Below are 16123 nucleotides of genomic sequence, written 5' to 3' on the forward strand. Positions count from 1 at the left end.
GTAACATTCTACAAGGACAGGAGGAAGGTTTCATGCTGTACTTGGTCCTGTGAACTGCCACATTAAAACCAGACTGCAGTCTCCCTTGCTGCCTCGCTAACATGCATAGCAGTATCTCAGTAAAATGAACAGTTACCCTTTTCTGTACCATCACGAGAACTGACCCTGTCCCTGTTGGTAACTGGAGATGGCAGGCTGAGTAAAACCAAGTGCAACACTGAACGCTTAACTCATGTGAGGACACTGATATACCAAGTTAACTAGGGAGAGTCTTCTTCCTGGGCAAAAGGAAAACAATGTTTTAAAAAGTTACGTGTTTGTTACTGAAAAATTTTAAGCATGGAAGAAAAAAGGAATTTTATAAAACTAAGACTTCTACAGCAACGCCCCATACACTCAGTATTATTCTACACTGTAAAGTGCAGGTTTTCCTCATGCAAAATTAACACCTTTTTTTTCAAATAATACAACTGGAAATGATGACTTTATGATACTGTTCCCATTTTCGCAATTCCTGGAAGAATTACACTGAACTTTAGTAGCCAGTTGAAAAGGAAGTTAGCCTTCTTCCAAATTTGCATAAACCAGCATAATACAGAGGAGAGAGTCACTGTTCTGAAGTTATTCTAGAACATAAAAAACTTCCAACCACCCAACCAAAAAATACCACACACAATCCCTTCCCCCACTTTGCTATATAAAGATCAATGCACAGAGAAACTATTCTGAGAATTTTTTCTGTATTTGAACTGGTATAAAGGCCTTTAGTCTTTCTGCTAATTTTTAAAGCAGTTCAGTATGAGGAAGCTGTGTGAAGGCTGTTTTTTTTCCCCACAACATCAAAATGATTTGTATTTCCTCCAAGAGTAGTCTCAACTGAAACTAAATGAAGAAACACACAAGTATCCAGAGCAGAGATAGGTCTGAACATTGATGTAAACCAGGTATGAGGGACAACTTGCTTTAAAAGTCACATTACAAAAATAGCATGTTCACATTCTGACCAGGGTTTAATATTAACATACCTGGATACTCTGGAAGGAAGTTACAATCTAGTATTTCTGCCATGTAAACCCTTTCCTAGAAAATCAAGATTTACTGAGCTGCTTACTGAATTCTTTTCATGGAAGAAGCACGAGCAACATGAATTACACAGGTAATGGAGTGGCTTGGTATTTATAATTTATTTGTATACAATCATCATGTACCCTGCCTCTGGGTACAGTAAGTTGAGTGCTGCATGTTCCCTCAGACACAACAGTCCTATAGTATGATGGGGCTATTTGAAGCAATGAAAATGTGAATGAAGGAAGAAAAAAAAAAAATACAACAGCCTGTCAAATAGATTTTGGAAAAAATGTATCAGTCACAGCAGTTAACTGCAACAAAAACCTAGAAGAAGATGGTGGAAGTCTGATTAGTCTCTAGCAGATGGATGGCTCTTCTACTGCATGGGCACCTTCAACAACAGCTTTCACACACTTGGCCATTGTCTGCGATGCTCTACTGATGGAATCTGTAAAAAAAAATAAATTCAAACTTGTCAGTGCACAGACACAATACAAAATAAATTTATTACAAGACTGGATACAAAGAGGATAAATAAAATCACTTAGTTGAAAATACAGTCTGTGCTTTAAGTAAATTCCAAATAATTTTACTGAAAAATTTTGTTTCTTCAAGACTCAAATTCTATGTATCTTAGTGGAAAGCTTTAAACGAATCATAAGAACCTTACTGTAAAGCGAAGTAAAATGTTCTGATTTCAGAATGGAAAGACTACACTATACATACCTGTCATATAGAAGTCTTTTATTGTGAGCTGAGGTGGAACGAGAGGATCAGCAAGAAGCTGTTGCTTTGCTAACTGTGGTAAGAAAAGAAAAGAAAGTCACCTGAATAATAGGAGCTTGTTACCAAAGCATTTGTTTAGTAAATTCTGCTTTCAGTGCATTCAGTGTAGGTCAAAAAATGCTTCTTGTATTACAGATAAAGATTTTTCAAAAAGGCATTATGCTATATAACAGCACTGAATCACGCCAAGGTGCTTCAGTTTTGCTTACCTTTGCCAACTCATTTGCCTGGATGAAGTAGTTTGCTTCTTCCACATCATCGTATCGAACCAGATTGGGTGATACTTCTTCTAAACGCTTCCGTATTTGATCGAGGTTCTCATAAGGCAAGGTCAAACCAGCCAACTGAGAGATTGACAGAAAGAAATGCCATCAAGTCTAGGGATTTAACTCAGAGTGGTTTAAATTACCAATCCATTAACATCTCTAAAGTAAAATAAGGAAAAGTCTACACTCCTGAAAACACAGGCAGTTAGAATGCACAAACTGAAGCCAAGTCAGTGTTCTGTTGGACCTCTGATGCCTACATAGCCAACACTTCTCCCTGTTTAAAACCAGGCTGTCCTGTTTGCTATGCAAAGGATAATAACAAAAGGAAGTACTCATTTCCTTCCATACTTGCATTTTCCTTAGCTTACCATCAAATGAGATAAAAGTTGACGCAATTATCAATGCATCTTGTTCCCTCTAAGTAGTGAGCACATATTTGACCTCATCTAATGATACCAGATCCTGGTCTCAGAGTCTATGCTGTTTTCTTTCTAAAAAGCAAGAAACTGCATGCTCCCACCAGCTTCCTCTAAAGCACTTCAAAAAGACCTGCAAAATTTGCAAAGCTTCACCCATTGTGCATTCCGACAGCATATAGAAACTGCAACATTAGAACTATCTTCAGAAGGGAAACAGTATGATTTAACTCACAGAATTAACCTAGGATTCAATACAGAATATTACTTCTTAAAACTATGTGTTTTCCTGAAAATCTACCTTTTTTTACATTGGAAAATGTTTACATAAAGGAACTTAACCTCTCAGTATACTTCTATTAGAAGCAACTTATAACAGCATCAGTACCTCAGAGACAGCTCTAATAATTTTCCAGTCTTCCCTAGCCATCCCAGGAGGTGTTACTGCTACTCTTGTCTGCTGGGCCCGTCCTTCAGTATTCACATATGTGGCTGCTTTCTCTGTATATGCTGCTCCTGGGAGAATAATATCAGCCATGGGAGCTCCCACATCCCCATGATGCCCTAAATACATGGAAAGAGGAAACAGTACACAACCATGAGACAGAAGTAAGCCAAAATAAAAAGAAATGCTTAACTAAGACAGAATTTGTGTGTTCCCAGAAAGAAAGAATTTTTAAAGTTTTGCTTAGCCAGTAATCTGAAGCCCATGAGCCTGGCTGCTCTGAGGTCTTACTTGGCTAATACTCTGGGGAGAACAAATGGACTACAAGCAGGAGTAAATGGTACTTCAGTCTCTGTAGTCACTCAGATTTGGGAAGTTCTTGGAACAAGGATTCTTAGATTAACATAAGATCATCTATTTGGTATGATACAACAGCTGGAAACTAACGCTGTTTTGTCTGCTACGTCTAAAGCTATGTTTCAGAAGCCCTATACTGGTTTATATTCCCTTATTAGTCATCAATAGTTTCCCATCTTTACCTAAGAAATAGGTAACCAGTATCTCAGTTATGTGTTAGAAGTTCCCTTTCCCTGGCAGAAAACAGGCTAAAATTCCTCAAAGAGTTTTATGCCACTGTTTACGCTTTTTCTCCAACTATTAAGATAGTAACATTTCTTAATTTACATCTACTAATTACCTTGATAGATGATAAAACAGTATTCTGGCAAGTCTTGACGTGTTATACAACCCGCATCTGCTCCCAAGAGATACAATACTTTGGGAGCACTTTTCCTAATTGCCTCCACTCCTGGTTTGAAACCCAGGTCCAAAGCAGCGACTTGGCTTGCAACCCTGTAGGAACAAATACATCATGACTTTAAGTAATTTCAGAATTCTCCCTCTCCCATCAGAACAGATCTAACTTCTTTTTCTGACTAAATATTTTGAAGGAATATAAGAGGTTCCTAATAGTAACAAGACAAACATGAAGCTCAAAGGCAGCTGAAATTTTTAACAGAGAATTGAGTTAGTTTTGCACTTTGACAACCTGACACCATTTAAAGTTTTCACAGGGAATCTCACCTATTTAAGATGGGATAGCAAAAATAAAGGCAGATATTGAAAGTCGGGACCTAGTGGCAGGCAGCTCACTGGTGAAGCTTGATGCTCCAGATGACATTTCAGCTATGAATTAAACTCATCAGGCCTTTAATTTAGGGCACTCATGTGGAACATGAAAGACTGGGGCCATCAGCTACTCAAAATCATCAAAGACTTAAGGCCACTATTTCATCACTATTCATTTATTCACACATAAAAATACTTTTATAAGAATTAATTATAAAAATGAATTAATTCCATTTTCTGGCAGTCTTCCTTTTCCAAAGCAACAGTTTCGCATAATCCTCCATAATCAGGTGCCAGTCTTATTTAAAAAAAAAAAGATTCTCTCTAGAGTACAGATCTTCCAATGTAACTCATTTTGTCTGACACAGTCAGACGAAGAGATTTCAATAAGTTACGTTGCTTTTTACACTTAAGGTTGAACGGATGGTGCATCATAAGCATGGAAGTCAATATGAAAGACTGCCAAACCATACTTGTATCATGAGTGTTCTTTAACTCATCATTATTTTGGTGCTAAATATTTCAGTTTCAGCAACAGAATGTTATATTCAAGTTTCCTTCAGAGGCCCAAGCCCTACTCTAACTATACTATTTTTACATCAGTAAGGCTGCTTTTGGCAGAAGAAATTTTTTGAGTCTCCAGAATTGAGAGCCATTACATTTGGTGAAATAATTTTTCCTTTACAGAGATGGTCAATTTGACAGAATTTTAGAAAGGGAGTGGTGAAGGACTGTTCAAAGAGAAGCTTGTCTATTAAAAGGAGTAATATCCTGACAAACTGAATAGCTAAGATTAAAAGCTCTCAAATGGAAATCTTCAAAGCATTTCTATTAACTATTCAGTTGAGAAGCTGCACAGTAAAAGGAATATTAAAAAAAACCAAACAAACAATATTATTTAAATACTCTTGCCATTGTGTTTTTCTTACTCTAGATTTAGCAAGCGACACTGTCTGGGTCTGCTGTGCATCCTACTGTGGTAGATGTTATTAAGCCTTCTTGTATTCTATGTCTAAATCAAAACCTTAAATTCTACATTTGAGTATCATAAATTAATAAAAACTCATGGAGAGCCAGGTCAAGGAACCCATTTTTATTAACAAGTTTTTGCTAGCTTGTATTTCTGGTTTTTATATTCCCTACAGGTTTTAACCCAAAAGGCTGCTTACGTGTACACAAAGCCATCTGTATACAGACATTGTGGTAACCTGTGTAGCCCTATGTGCAAGCAAGCTGCTCCCAAAAAAAGTTTTTAAGCAAACCTGTGTAGGATGTTCATGACTTTCCAATCATCACCAGCACCGCTCTTGGCCCTGGCATTCTGTGCAATGGTGGAAACAGCAGCGTGGATGGCAGCTCCGTCACCGCGCTGCAGGGCTGCACTGCCCACCACCACCATTGGCTTTTTGGCATTGTCAAGGACCTGTGCAAGCCAACAATCAGAAATTCATTCCACAGTTACAACAACAATTCTTGGGACAGATAATGTAATAAATCCCCAAATTTCTCAATAAGTGTTCCATGTAAACCTACGGTTCCAAAATAGTCATTGTTTCATCTAGAGATAAAGCCAAGAGAAACTGCTGTATGCAGGAATCTACCTTGTCAGTACACAACTGTATGCTCAGTAACCACACGTTTAAGTGGAAACAGCAGCACCTGGAACAGCCTATTTTATGTCAAGAAATATTCCAGGAGTTTCCTGCACTGCAAAGTTTTACACACCTGAGCATATTACACAGTTTACACATACTTGGTGCACACTAATCATTACTTCAACTCTGCATTTGATTAAAAGCAAATAACCCCATCTACAAGATGGTACTTTTCTTCAAATCTGTCCCTGGAGAATTCAGATTATTACTCAATAATAATCTGTGGAATTTAACAGTCACACTCTTTAAGTTCTGTGTACCTTGGAGTAGGCATGCTTGCCAGAAGCAATGTCCTGAAGTATCTGTGGGGACTCTCCCAGATGTTCATATCTGTAGGTCAAATTCACCGGAGAGCCAACAAGGGCCACTTGCAAGTCATTGTGAAGCCAGCTGAAAATACAACAGACATTTTATAAAAATTAAAGAAATACAGAGTTTTACCCAACCAAAGCCACTAATTAGAATTTAGCAGTAACTTAAAACAGGATTGCAAAGGAATTTAAATGGCACTCATTGTTTTGGTAAGATGCAGTTTAGCGTTACTCTGGCTGTTAAGCAAGCCTCTAGGCTTTTTATAAGGATTATTTCTCTAGATATATTCCAGAAACAGTATAGCATCACACCTTATGTGACAAGTTCATAACTCAGTTCTCTCCTCCCCCCAAGCTTCTGCCAATTCAGTTTTAGAAATCCACTTATTTCTTAGATAAACACAGAAAAATTTAGCTGGTTGGAAATTTTTCTTTTTTGCAGCTTCTCATGGCACAGACTTATAAAAATAAATGAAAATACACACTCAAAAGTTTTACTGCATTTTCTCCTTCCAAAATTTCAATGCCATTACTGTTTAAAATCATGTATGTTCAAAGATCCCAGCATTAAGAAGCACAGGGCTTTTATAGACCTCATTTGCCTCATACTGACATATCTTACTAAAATTGAATTAGCTATGTTCAAAAGTTTGGGAAAGCCACAAAACCTGGCAAAGAAAATGTTAAACTGGAATGACGGCTTCTGAACTCAGGACATCTGATTTGTTACAGTACAAAAAGCAATAAACTGATGCTGAAAATAAATCTTGAAGGAATATGACTTAGCAGACTTCTGTAGAACAGAAAATCTGAAGTGTCTGTGTAATGTAACAAAGGAATAAATGTCTGAGTAGATGAACTTAATGTAAAATGTCAAAGTGAGAATGAACTAGCTCTACACTACAGGGTACTACCCTTTTTCCAACACATAAATCACCATTCCCTTTACTAAAAGGTGAACTAAATCCAATGATCCCATCTGAATGAATGCTCTCAAGTTACTGCCTGCAGCTCCAACCGAGCAGCGTATCAAATCCAGATGGATTCACGTGCTTATTCACCACCAAGGAATACCAACCTCTTTCGAATTCTAGCATTAAAAAGCGGTGCCTCAAAGCGTGGATTGGTGCCAACCAGAAGGAGGACATCTGCCTCCTCCACCCCAGCAATCTTGGTGTTCAGCAGGTAGTTAGAGCGTAAATCTGTGCTATAACAAAAAGATAGAAGAAAGAGGATAAGAATTCAGTAAAGGGTAGGAAAGAAGCAATGGTAAAGACTGTAAATGCTCAAAATACATTTTCATCTCAGGAAAAGAAAGACAAAGAAGAGATTTCTCAATCCAAATTACTAATCATAAATGTACTAAAGTCTTCACACCACAAACAGAAATAGACTAACTTATCCAGCTCACAACAGAGTGTAACTGGCTTTCAGTGACTGACTCAAAGTGCAGCAGCCGTACATTCAGCACAACATGGGGTAAGTGTGCAACCCTTGCTGGAGTAGAGACTACAAATCAACTGACAATCCATAAATTATAATAAATCTATAAATCCTCTCTACATGTGAGGACTGTAAATTCAAATAAATCCTGCTAATGCATTACCGACTGTTATTCCTGCTAATTTCAGAATACTGGAGAGTTTATTAACATACTAGACTGGAGAGTTTATTAACATACTAATTATAGACAGACATTGCCTGTCCTCTTACCCAGCTCCAGCAGTAGGAAAGATCTCTTCAGTGCAGAGTGTATCACAATTCAGTCTGTTCAGTAGGTCTTTCAGAGCTATTAGTGCTTCTGCATCCACCAGCCCTCCTACAACTGCTGCTATGTCCTTACCTTCCACTGACTGGAGCTGCAGAGAAAGGAAGCATAAACAAAAGAAACAGCTGAAATAAATTCTCATTTAGCCCAGGTAAGTATTTGTTATATTAGGGCATACCAAAGCCAACAGTGCTACTGCTGGCCTGGAATAGCACAAACTGATCAGTGATGGCTGATTCCTGCCAGGCAGCAGCTCCAGCTCCTTCAGAACTCATGATAAGCAAAGAAGAGCTCTCTGCATTCTATGCAGGTCTCTGTCACTTGAGTTTATCACTCAGATGTAGCTAATTGGTGTGGTGAGAGGAAGGTTGGTGAATGCTCTTATTTTAACGAAGCCACAGTGCAGACAGAATACAAACTTCCATAACACAAGCTCTAGTGTGTTTAAGTAAACTTAAAGCTATTATCTGAGAAGAAATAGCTTTTGTAACAAACCCTGCAACTGTACCATGGGCAAAAACATCCTCGAGGAAAGTTCAATTACAGTTATTCAATTCTACTTCATCCACATAAAATTTTTAATCAAAATCCAGAGCAGTCATGCAGCACTTCATTTGAGCTGCAGAATCAATCACCACACAGAGAAAGCACTGAGGAAAGCACAATTCAGATATAAGTAATACAGACTTAATGTCTTTGATGGCAAAAGTGGTGATAGCACAGTTTAAATAAATTTAAAGATGTCTTCAGGTAGGTCAGAGTATCTGGGAAAATTGCTTCCTCCTAAATTTCTGGAGAACAGTTTACTTTCGTATTTAAATAAAAGTAATTTCTCTCCCAATGCTCCAAATGAAATCATGATAAGAAAAAGTTCTTTAAAAGGTCCAATCCATGAAACAGGAACTATTAGTCAAAATAAGATATTTTAAGTGGAAACACAACGATTCCCCTCTAACCTTAAAGAAAAAAAAATCATTTTAAATCTAATTAATTTGATATTAATATTTGTAATACATCCAGTTTTAGAAATTAATTTTAGATTACTTAGATTGAAAACTGCTCTTACCACACCAGCAACACGAGGTAATACATCCTCCCATGAGGTATAAACAAATACTCCTTTCTCATTTTTGACCATTGGCTGAGTAAGTCTCTGACGCTTCAGACCATCATAAGCAAACCTAAGTGAACACCAAAAATATCATTAAAGAGCAAAGACAATGATAATTGTGTATAATTCTGTGAGTGAGTTTTCTAATTGCAGGCTTTTAGAAAAGAGAAGACCAAGAAATATTTCCCCTGAAAGTTTAACTTTTTCTTCTCAAAAATTCAGAAAACGATCAGTAATAGAAATAAAAGTTACTGGGAAAAATGTTAACAAAAATCAGGACATTAGAAAACTCAGCAACTTCAATTATAGAATTAAAAAACATATTTTACAATTATTCTTCTTCACTGTAGCTTTACAATACTACCAGCTGAATACCAAAGTTGGTGCTACTGTGCACATTTCTGGTTCTCCAAACTGTGCCTTTCATGCATGCATAAACATGTGGGTACAAACACATCCACCCACCTGGTTTTGTCAGATATCCATTCCTCATTGATATCTTCATGCAGCCTTGGCAAAATTCTCATCACTTCTCCAGTTCTCGTGCTCACTACAATGTTGCTTCCAACTGCATCAAGAACATCAATTGACTCTACCTTCCTGTTAAGAAGAACAAACAGGCCACTTTCAGACTTTCATATATAAGCAGCCAGTGTCTTATTTTTGGCCTGAATAGAGACAATTTTCTTCCTAGTAACTGGTATAGAGATGTATTTTGGATTTAGGGTGAGAGTACTGTGATAACACAGGGATGTTCTAGTTGTTGCTAAGCAACATTTACACCATATCAAGGACTTTTCAGCTTCTCACCCAGTCCCACCAGCAAGGAGGCTGGGGGGCATAAGAATCTGTGGGGACACAGGCAGGACAGCTGACCCCAGTGGGCCAAAGGGATGTTCTGCACCACACAGCAGCAAGCTCAGCATGCGACTGAAGGGGAAAGCTGGCTGGGGGCTGCTGCTGGGCAATTGCAGTGTGCATCATTTGCTTTGTACACTCTAGTTCTTTTATCATTAGTGTAATTTTCTTCTTCTGTCCTATTAAACTGTCTTTATTTCAGCCCACAAATTTTACATTTCCCCTCCCCAATTTTCTCTCTCCTATGCCACATGAGGGGCTGAAATGAGCAACTGGCCATGTGGTATTTAGCTGCCTGCTGAGTTAATCACAACAGTCTTTTAAAGCATCCAGTGTGGTGCATGAAGAGTTGAAGTAACAACAGATCTGACCAGAGCATATAAAAACAAATTTGTTGTAAGCGCTCATTGTGTTAGTTTAACAGGTGCTGGTCTCGGAGTTGCTGCACACGTTCTCAGGGCTGTGTTATGTAACACCTTGCTGTCTGGATGTGTTCCTTGTTTGCTGTTTATCACCTCTTGAAGGTGGGTTAAGGATGTAATTCAGTCACAGTGTGCCACTGGTTTACGATGGGACGAAATTGATGGCGGAGAGACCGACCCGGTGCCTCCGCTCAGCACCGCTGCCGGCCCCGTGCTTCGGGCGCCTTCCAGCGGACACGGCCGGTAATTACAGCCTCCACCTTCCCGGAGAGCCCATCGCTGCGGAGACGGAGACACCTTCCCCGCCGTCCCCTGCTCCTCCTGACTACCTACAACAGCTCTTGGGCCTTTTGAATATCACTGGAATGGTCAAACCAGCATGCTCCTATGTTCGAGGCAGGCTGGATAAAGTCTTGAGCAATCTGATCTAGTGAGAGGCGTCCCTACCCACGGCAGGGGTGGTTGTGACAAAATGATCTTCAAGGTCCACTCCAATCCTTAACGTTCTGTGATTCTGTCTCCTGAATATGTTTTAGGTCTTGTTTAGGGTTAAACAACTACTTAAGAGAATCCTACAGAGATCTGCTCTGAGGCTGAACAGCTTAGTTGCACAAGATATTTTAAATAATATCCTCAACAATTAGTGAGTTAATGAGTTTGTATTTTCCTATATACGCATCTTTTACTAAGCAATCAGCACAACCTACAAGTCCAAAACATTTTAGGGTAAAATTAAGGGAAGAACAGTCTGCAAACTATAACATTTTTCCTTTTCTTAAATAAGCTGTAAGTAACAAAATTTGTGTTATATTCAGTCTATGGAAAAGTCTAAAACAAAACCGCAGAAAATAAAAACCAGAGAAAACCCTTGGTATCACAGATGGACATATTCCAAGGTAAGTGTACAACAAACAGAGAAAGCTGTGTCTTCAGCAGGAGTTAAGACACCTACCTTGTCTCCCATGGGCGCGCAGTAAAGGCATATGGCTTGGAGGTAAGAGCACCAACTGGGCAGATGTCAATAATATTTCCTGATAACTCAGACATAAACATTTTCTCAACATAAGTACCAACTTGCATATCATTTCCTCTTCCGGTTGTTCCCAAGTCATCTACCCCTGCAACCTCACTAGCAAACCTGGTAGGAGCACAAAGAAGGAGAAACACGTCTGGCATGTACAACTGCAACACAGAACATTTTTCAGCCCTCATCTCATTTTCTTAAGATAAAACATTATTTCATACACCTGAAAGAAGAAAACAATTGTTTAGGTGCATTAGTCAGCACCATCACATACAGGACCATCTGCAGAATTTCATTCAGAAAGGGCTACCAAAGCTAGGGGGAGGTATATCAAAAAGCACAGCAGTTCAATGCTCACTGTATTACACTGAGTCCAAGATTAGTCCCAAGTAACAGTTTCCTTCTAGAACTAGCTGGGTACATAGCACTCTTTTCCATCTGGCTCAAGTTGGCCAGTACAGCATCTCAGGGCTACAGAACAACATAAATATAGCTACCAGAGGCTATCAAAAATAAATAATCTTACAACTGAGGCTGAGGAAGTCACATATCCATTCTGGCACCAACACCATGGGACCAGTTCTGCCCTGCAGAACTCTGATTTCACTTTCATGCATTGGCCATCTTTCTCTATTTCCTGTCTGGTAGCTCCAGGAAACCAGCTATCAATCACTAACAGAAATCAAATTTTTAAGTACAATCAGAAAATAAATTTTTAAAAAACTGACTACCCCTCATGGGGTTTCTTTCACTAGCAACAAACTGACACAAATATGCCTGCTTAGTACTCTCCTGAGCGAAAGTAAAAGACTTTACCTGATGCATCGAGTGCACTGTATACACCGAGTCATGATGGTTTTGACTAAGGGGCCAATGTTCTTGTCCTCCACAGCACGTTTGCTCTCTCTAAATCTGCTCCTATCACTGCCAAACATCATTGACTGGTCCTATAACAGACAACGGAACACACACATATCCAGGCTGCTGGAAAGCACAACTTCACCTAAGACAAGAGCATTATACATAAGTCTACACAATTTAATTGGATGTTGTACCTGTAGATCACATTCTCCACCCTGATCACAGATAGGACAGTCCAGCGGGTGATTTGCCAGCAGAAACTCCATTACACCCTCTCTGTTAGGTTCAGAGAACGAAGTTAATGTCACCTTAACATCATTTAGCAGATTGTACAACTAATCAGTCAAAGGAGGCTAAAAGAAAGGTACCTTGCTTTCCTGGACTTCTCAGAGTTTGTCAGTATATTCCAGCCCTTCATAACTGGCATGGCACAAGCAGCAACTGGCTGCAATCACCATAAAAAGCAAGCATGAACACAATGTATTTCTTCTCAGCATGGGCACAAACCCCACCTCCTCCCCCCTCAGTTCTAACATAGGTATCTGTTATAAATAAATAAAAATGAAGAGGTCTGCAAGGAAAAAAAAAAGAATGTAATTGATAAAGTCACTAGAAGCCATATTTATTAATAATCTGCGATATAAAAAGGTAAAATTAGTTATGATTTATTCAAAATATAAAATTCTACAATTTCCAGCCCACATTCAAGCAGTTGCAGCATTAATTATGTCAGTTGTAACAGACACAAGGCAAATGAAAAAGCTTCAGCAGAAATCTAGAAAACCTCTAGAACTGAAATTCAGAGTATGAATCATTTACGAGACATTTATTTGCACGAAGCCTGTATAAAGTCTTGGAATAAAATTCTTCTCAAGATTACTGCAAAAGTAACAAAAACTCCTGCTCCTGCTCTGTAAACAAATCCCTCTTACTTTTCAATCACATCATGACTTCCACCTCTAGTGATAACCCAACATGTCCAGAGACACAAAGCTCAAACTATGGAATTGAAGTTGGGCTGAGCTAAAAAATTTTATGTGTGAGTATAAATGTGTTATCCAAGACTGAGCTCCAAAAGAATGTGCACAGGTTTCTTAGTACTGCTGAAGACAGTGTTCACTCCAGAAATCAACTATTTCACAACAGATATCAATAAAATATAAACTACTGACTGTAATCTTTACTTAAAATGAACCTGCATGTACTAATCCTACAACTAAATTCATACAGCATCTGAAGTTTATTGTTTATGTCGTTTCAGCTGAAAATGTGTGGCTGAAGCTTGAACTACAAAGCATAAAATGCATCTAACAGCAAACACACAGCTATCAAATGCTCATGTCCAAGAGAATAACAACAATTATTTACAAGACTTAAACTAGGCCCAAGCACAGCAAAAAATTCCTATTGAATTCTATATTGCATATTCCATATTGCAATTCCTATGAAACACAAACAATACCTTTGGAGCTTTCTCTATTTCCACAAGACACATCCTACAGTTTCCAGCCACAGAGAGACGATCATGGTAACAAAAACGAGGTATCTGAACTCCAGCCTTTTCACAGGCCTATCAAAAAACAAGAAATCAAAGGAAAATTAAATCTTTGTTAGACTCTTCTGTTCCACCTCAGAAAACACTACACAGCTTTTCAAAGAGTGACACTGTCAGTGCTCAAGAACAGAGTGCACTTGACCTTTCATCGTAAGAAGTGACCATAAATAAAAAATTGTGACAAAGCAAAAAAAAGTCACGGTATCAATTACAAATATAGTTTTTCTAAACTTTCTAAGTGATTGAGGAAATGAAAACTGACCTCTCTTTCATTCTTTCCTCCAATACTAGAAAGAATTTTCTGCAACAGGGCACTAGCAATACAAGTAACTTTTTAAAGAACACACTCTACAGAAAAGGGCATCAAAATAAAAATTGAAAAACATAAAAAGAGCACCACGAGCATAATGATAATCCAACAACACAGATACTCTGGATAAAGGTACTCCAGCACAGTCAATCTTCAACAGACCCCAAACTCAAAAGACAACATGACAGAGGGAGAGACAGGAGGACAGAGCTAACAGATTTACAGAGACCAGATGAAGACAGCCTTTCCTGCATAAAACCCCCACAGCTAATGGGATCTATGCTGCAGCATTATAGCTATGCCTGCCAGCAGAAATACCACTGCATTGTGTATTTTAACGTTCTAACCCATTGGACCACATCTTCATTTCATGGCTTCTTAAATAAAGCTTTACTTGAAATTTTAGCCTGAAAAGTAACAACGCTCAGTACAGGCTGGGGGATCCAGGTTCCCATTTTTCCCACACCAAGAATAATAAAAGCAGCTAAAGATGAGCACTCTGAATCCTAACAACTAATAACTAAAAGGAGACAAATCCCCCAAGACACACTGTAATAAGATACAAAATGTACAGGTTCTGAAAGACTACAAGGTCACGTAGTGTTCAGAGACAGAAGTTCAACCAGAATTTATTGAACTCTGTTATTGCATTGAATAAAGTTTTGCAGCTGGGATTGATGCTGCGTGCATCTTCTTTCAAGCAACCATGGCATATTTTTCTTTTTCAAATACTAAATTCCTCCAAGGATTTCCGTTACTTGAAATTGCATCACAGTCACTCAAAATACCCCTAAAGAATTGCAAGAAACAATGTAAAGACAGGCAGCTTTTTGCTGTATGGAACAGAAAATGCTGCCAAGCAGTGAGATGAGAAGTCCCAGAAAATTAAGAATGCTATTCCCCACACCTGCAGGACAGTGGTTCCGGGGTTCACCAATACAGGATGGCCATCCACAAACACCTCTATTTGGTTGCTGGCTGCTGTTGCAGTTGTACGCCCTGAAGGACACAGAAAAAAACCAAAAAAACAACTTTCACTTACTGCTAGATGGAAACCATCAGACTCCCCACTCCTGATTTTCTTTATAGAGTGCTGATAGAATCCCAATTCTACCAACAGCACAACACAGAACCCCTTAGCCTGCAATGCAAGTATGCATGTGTGCCCTTCAATAAACAAACTGCATATACACCTAGCACCAGAGACCCAGATACAAACTACAGACACTTACCACATACTCTGGAGGACTGGGTGACCCCAGCTAAGGTCCTGGGGACAGCAAGCAGTCGAAGCATGGTGCTTTGGTAAGAGAGAAAACAGCACTGTTGTTATCGGTTCAAATGTTTGCTGGCGAGTTTTAAAGCGGCAGAGTAAAAACTTCTACACCAGATGCAAAGGAGCACGTATGTACAGTACAGTCATGGGACAGCGAGTTACCTCCTCCAAACGCAAGATAAGATTCTCTACCAATCTACACATCACACACAGGGATGTCACTGAGCGGCCTCTCCGCCTGCAGCGGAGCGCCGGCCCCGCTCCCGCTCCCCCACGGCCCGGACGGCGCAGCTCGGCGGCGGCGGGCCCAGTGTCGCCGTACCCGGGGCCGAGGGCACGGCGGGCGACAGCGCTACCCGGCGCGGGGGTCACCTTGGAGGCGCCGCCGCCCGCCGGGCAGCCCCCGGCCCGCCGCCCGGCCCGTCAAGGACACCGGGAGCGGCGGCGGCGGAGGCGCCGGAGCAGCGGCACCCGCGCCCCCCGAGCCGCCCGCGGCGGCACCGCCGTTACCTGGCGCGGGACGGGCGGCGGCGCCGCGGGACGGCTGCGCTCCGCCTCGGCCTCTGCGGCGGCGGCCTCGGGCCTTTCCGCCGCTGACCTCAGCCTGCTTCGGCTATCTCCGGAGCCTTCTTCGGCAATCTCCGTAGAGGGCAGTCCGCGCTCGGCAACCTCCGGAGCGAACCGCTTCGGGTATTTCCGGCAAGCTATAGGCGAACGATGGCACGCGTAATTTCCGCCGCTAGCCCGCAGCCTTTTCGGCCACCGTCGCACACACTGTCCTCCCTCGGCAGTTTCCGTCCCTTTCCGCCTCTTTCTTCGCTCAACTCCGGAAACTTCCGCTTTGCCAGCAGGGCGGGGCG

The 16123-nt window shown here is 40.2% G+C and overlaps 1 protein-coding gene across 3 annotated transcripts; it reads right to left on the reverse strand.

Annotated features, from left to right (window-relative positions):
• Positions 1-1148: 1148 nt before the first annotated feature.
• On the reverse strand, positions 1149-16010 carry NDUFS1 (NADH:ubiquinone oxidoreductase core subunit S1). 3 transcript variants are annotated; one of them, XM_038143623.1, is made up of 19 exons: positions 15426-15706; positions 15220-15287; positions 14895-14986; positions 13585-13692; positions 12491-12567; positions 12317-12398; positions 12078-12208; positions 11190-11375; positions 9423-9557; positions 8913-9027; positions 7792-7937; positions 7157-7285; positions 6028-6157; positions 5375-5535; positions 3682-3836; positions 2928-3103; positions 2064-2198; positions 1795-1867; positions 1149-1516 (listed from the first exon to the last, which is right to left on the reverse strand). In XM_038143623.1, exons 2-19 carry the CDS (start codon positions 15281-15283, stop codon positions 1425-1427), a joined length of 2187 nt encoding a protein of 728 aa, XP_037999551.1. In that variant the 5' UTR covers positions 15284-15287; positions 15426-15706; the 3' UTR covers positions 1149-1424. The 3 variants fall into 3 exon arrangements, with proteins under 3 accessions (XP_037999551.1, XP_037999552.1, XP_037999550.1); XM_038143624.1 differs by having other exon boundaries at positions 15405-15706; XM_038143622.1 differs by lacking the exon at positions 15426-15706 and adding an exon at positions 15774-16010 and having other exon boundaries at positions 1161-1516.
• Between the last annotated feature and the right edge of the window lie 113 nt (positions 16011-16123).

This window comes from Motacilla alba, chromosome 7 (genome assembly GCF_015832195.1).
Source record: "Motacilla alba alba isolate MOTALB_02 chromosome 7, Motacilla_alba_V1.0_pri, whole genome shotgun sequence".
NCBI classification, from domain to species: domain Eukaryota; kingdom Metazoa; phylum Chordata; class Aves; order Passeriformes; family Motacillidae; genus Motacilla; species Motacilla alba.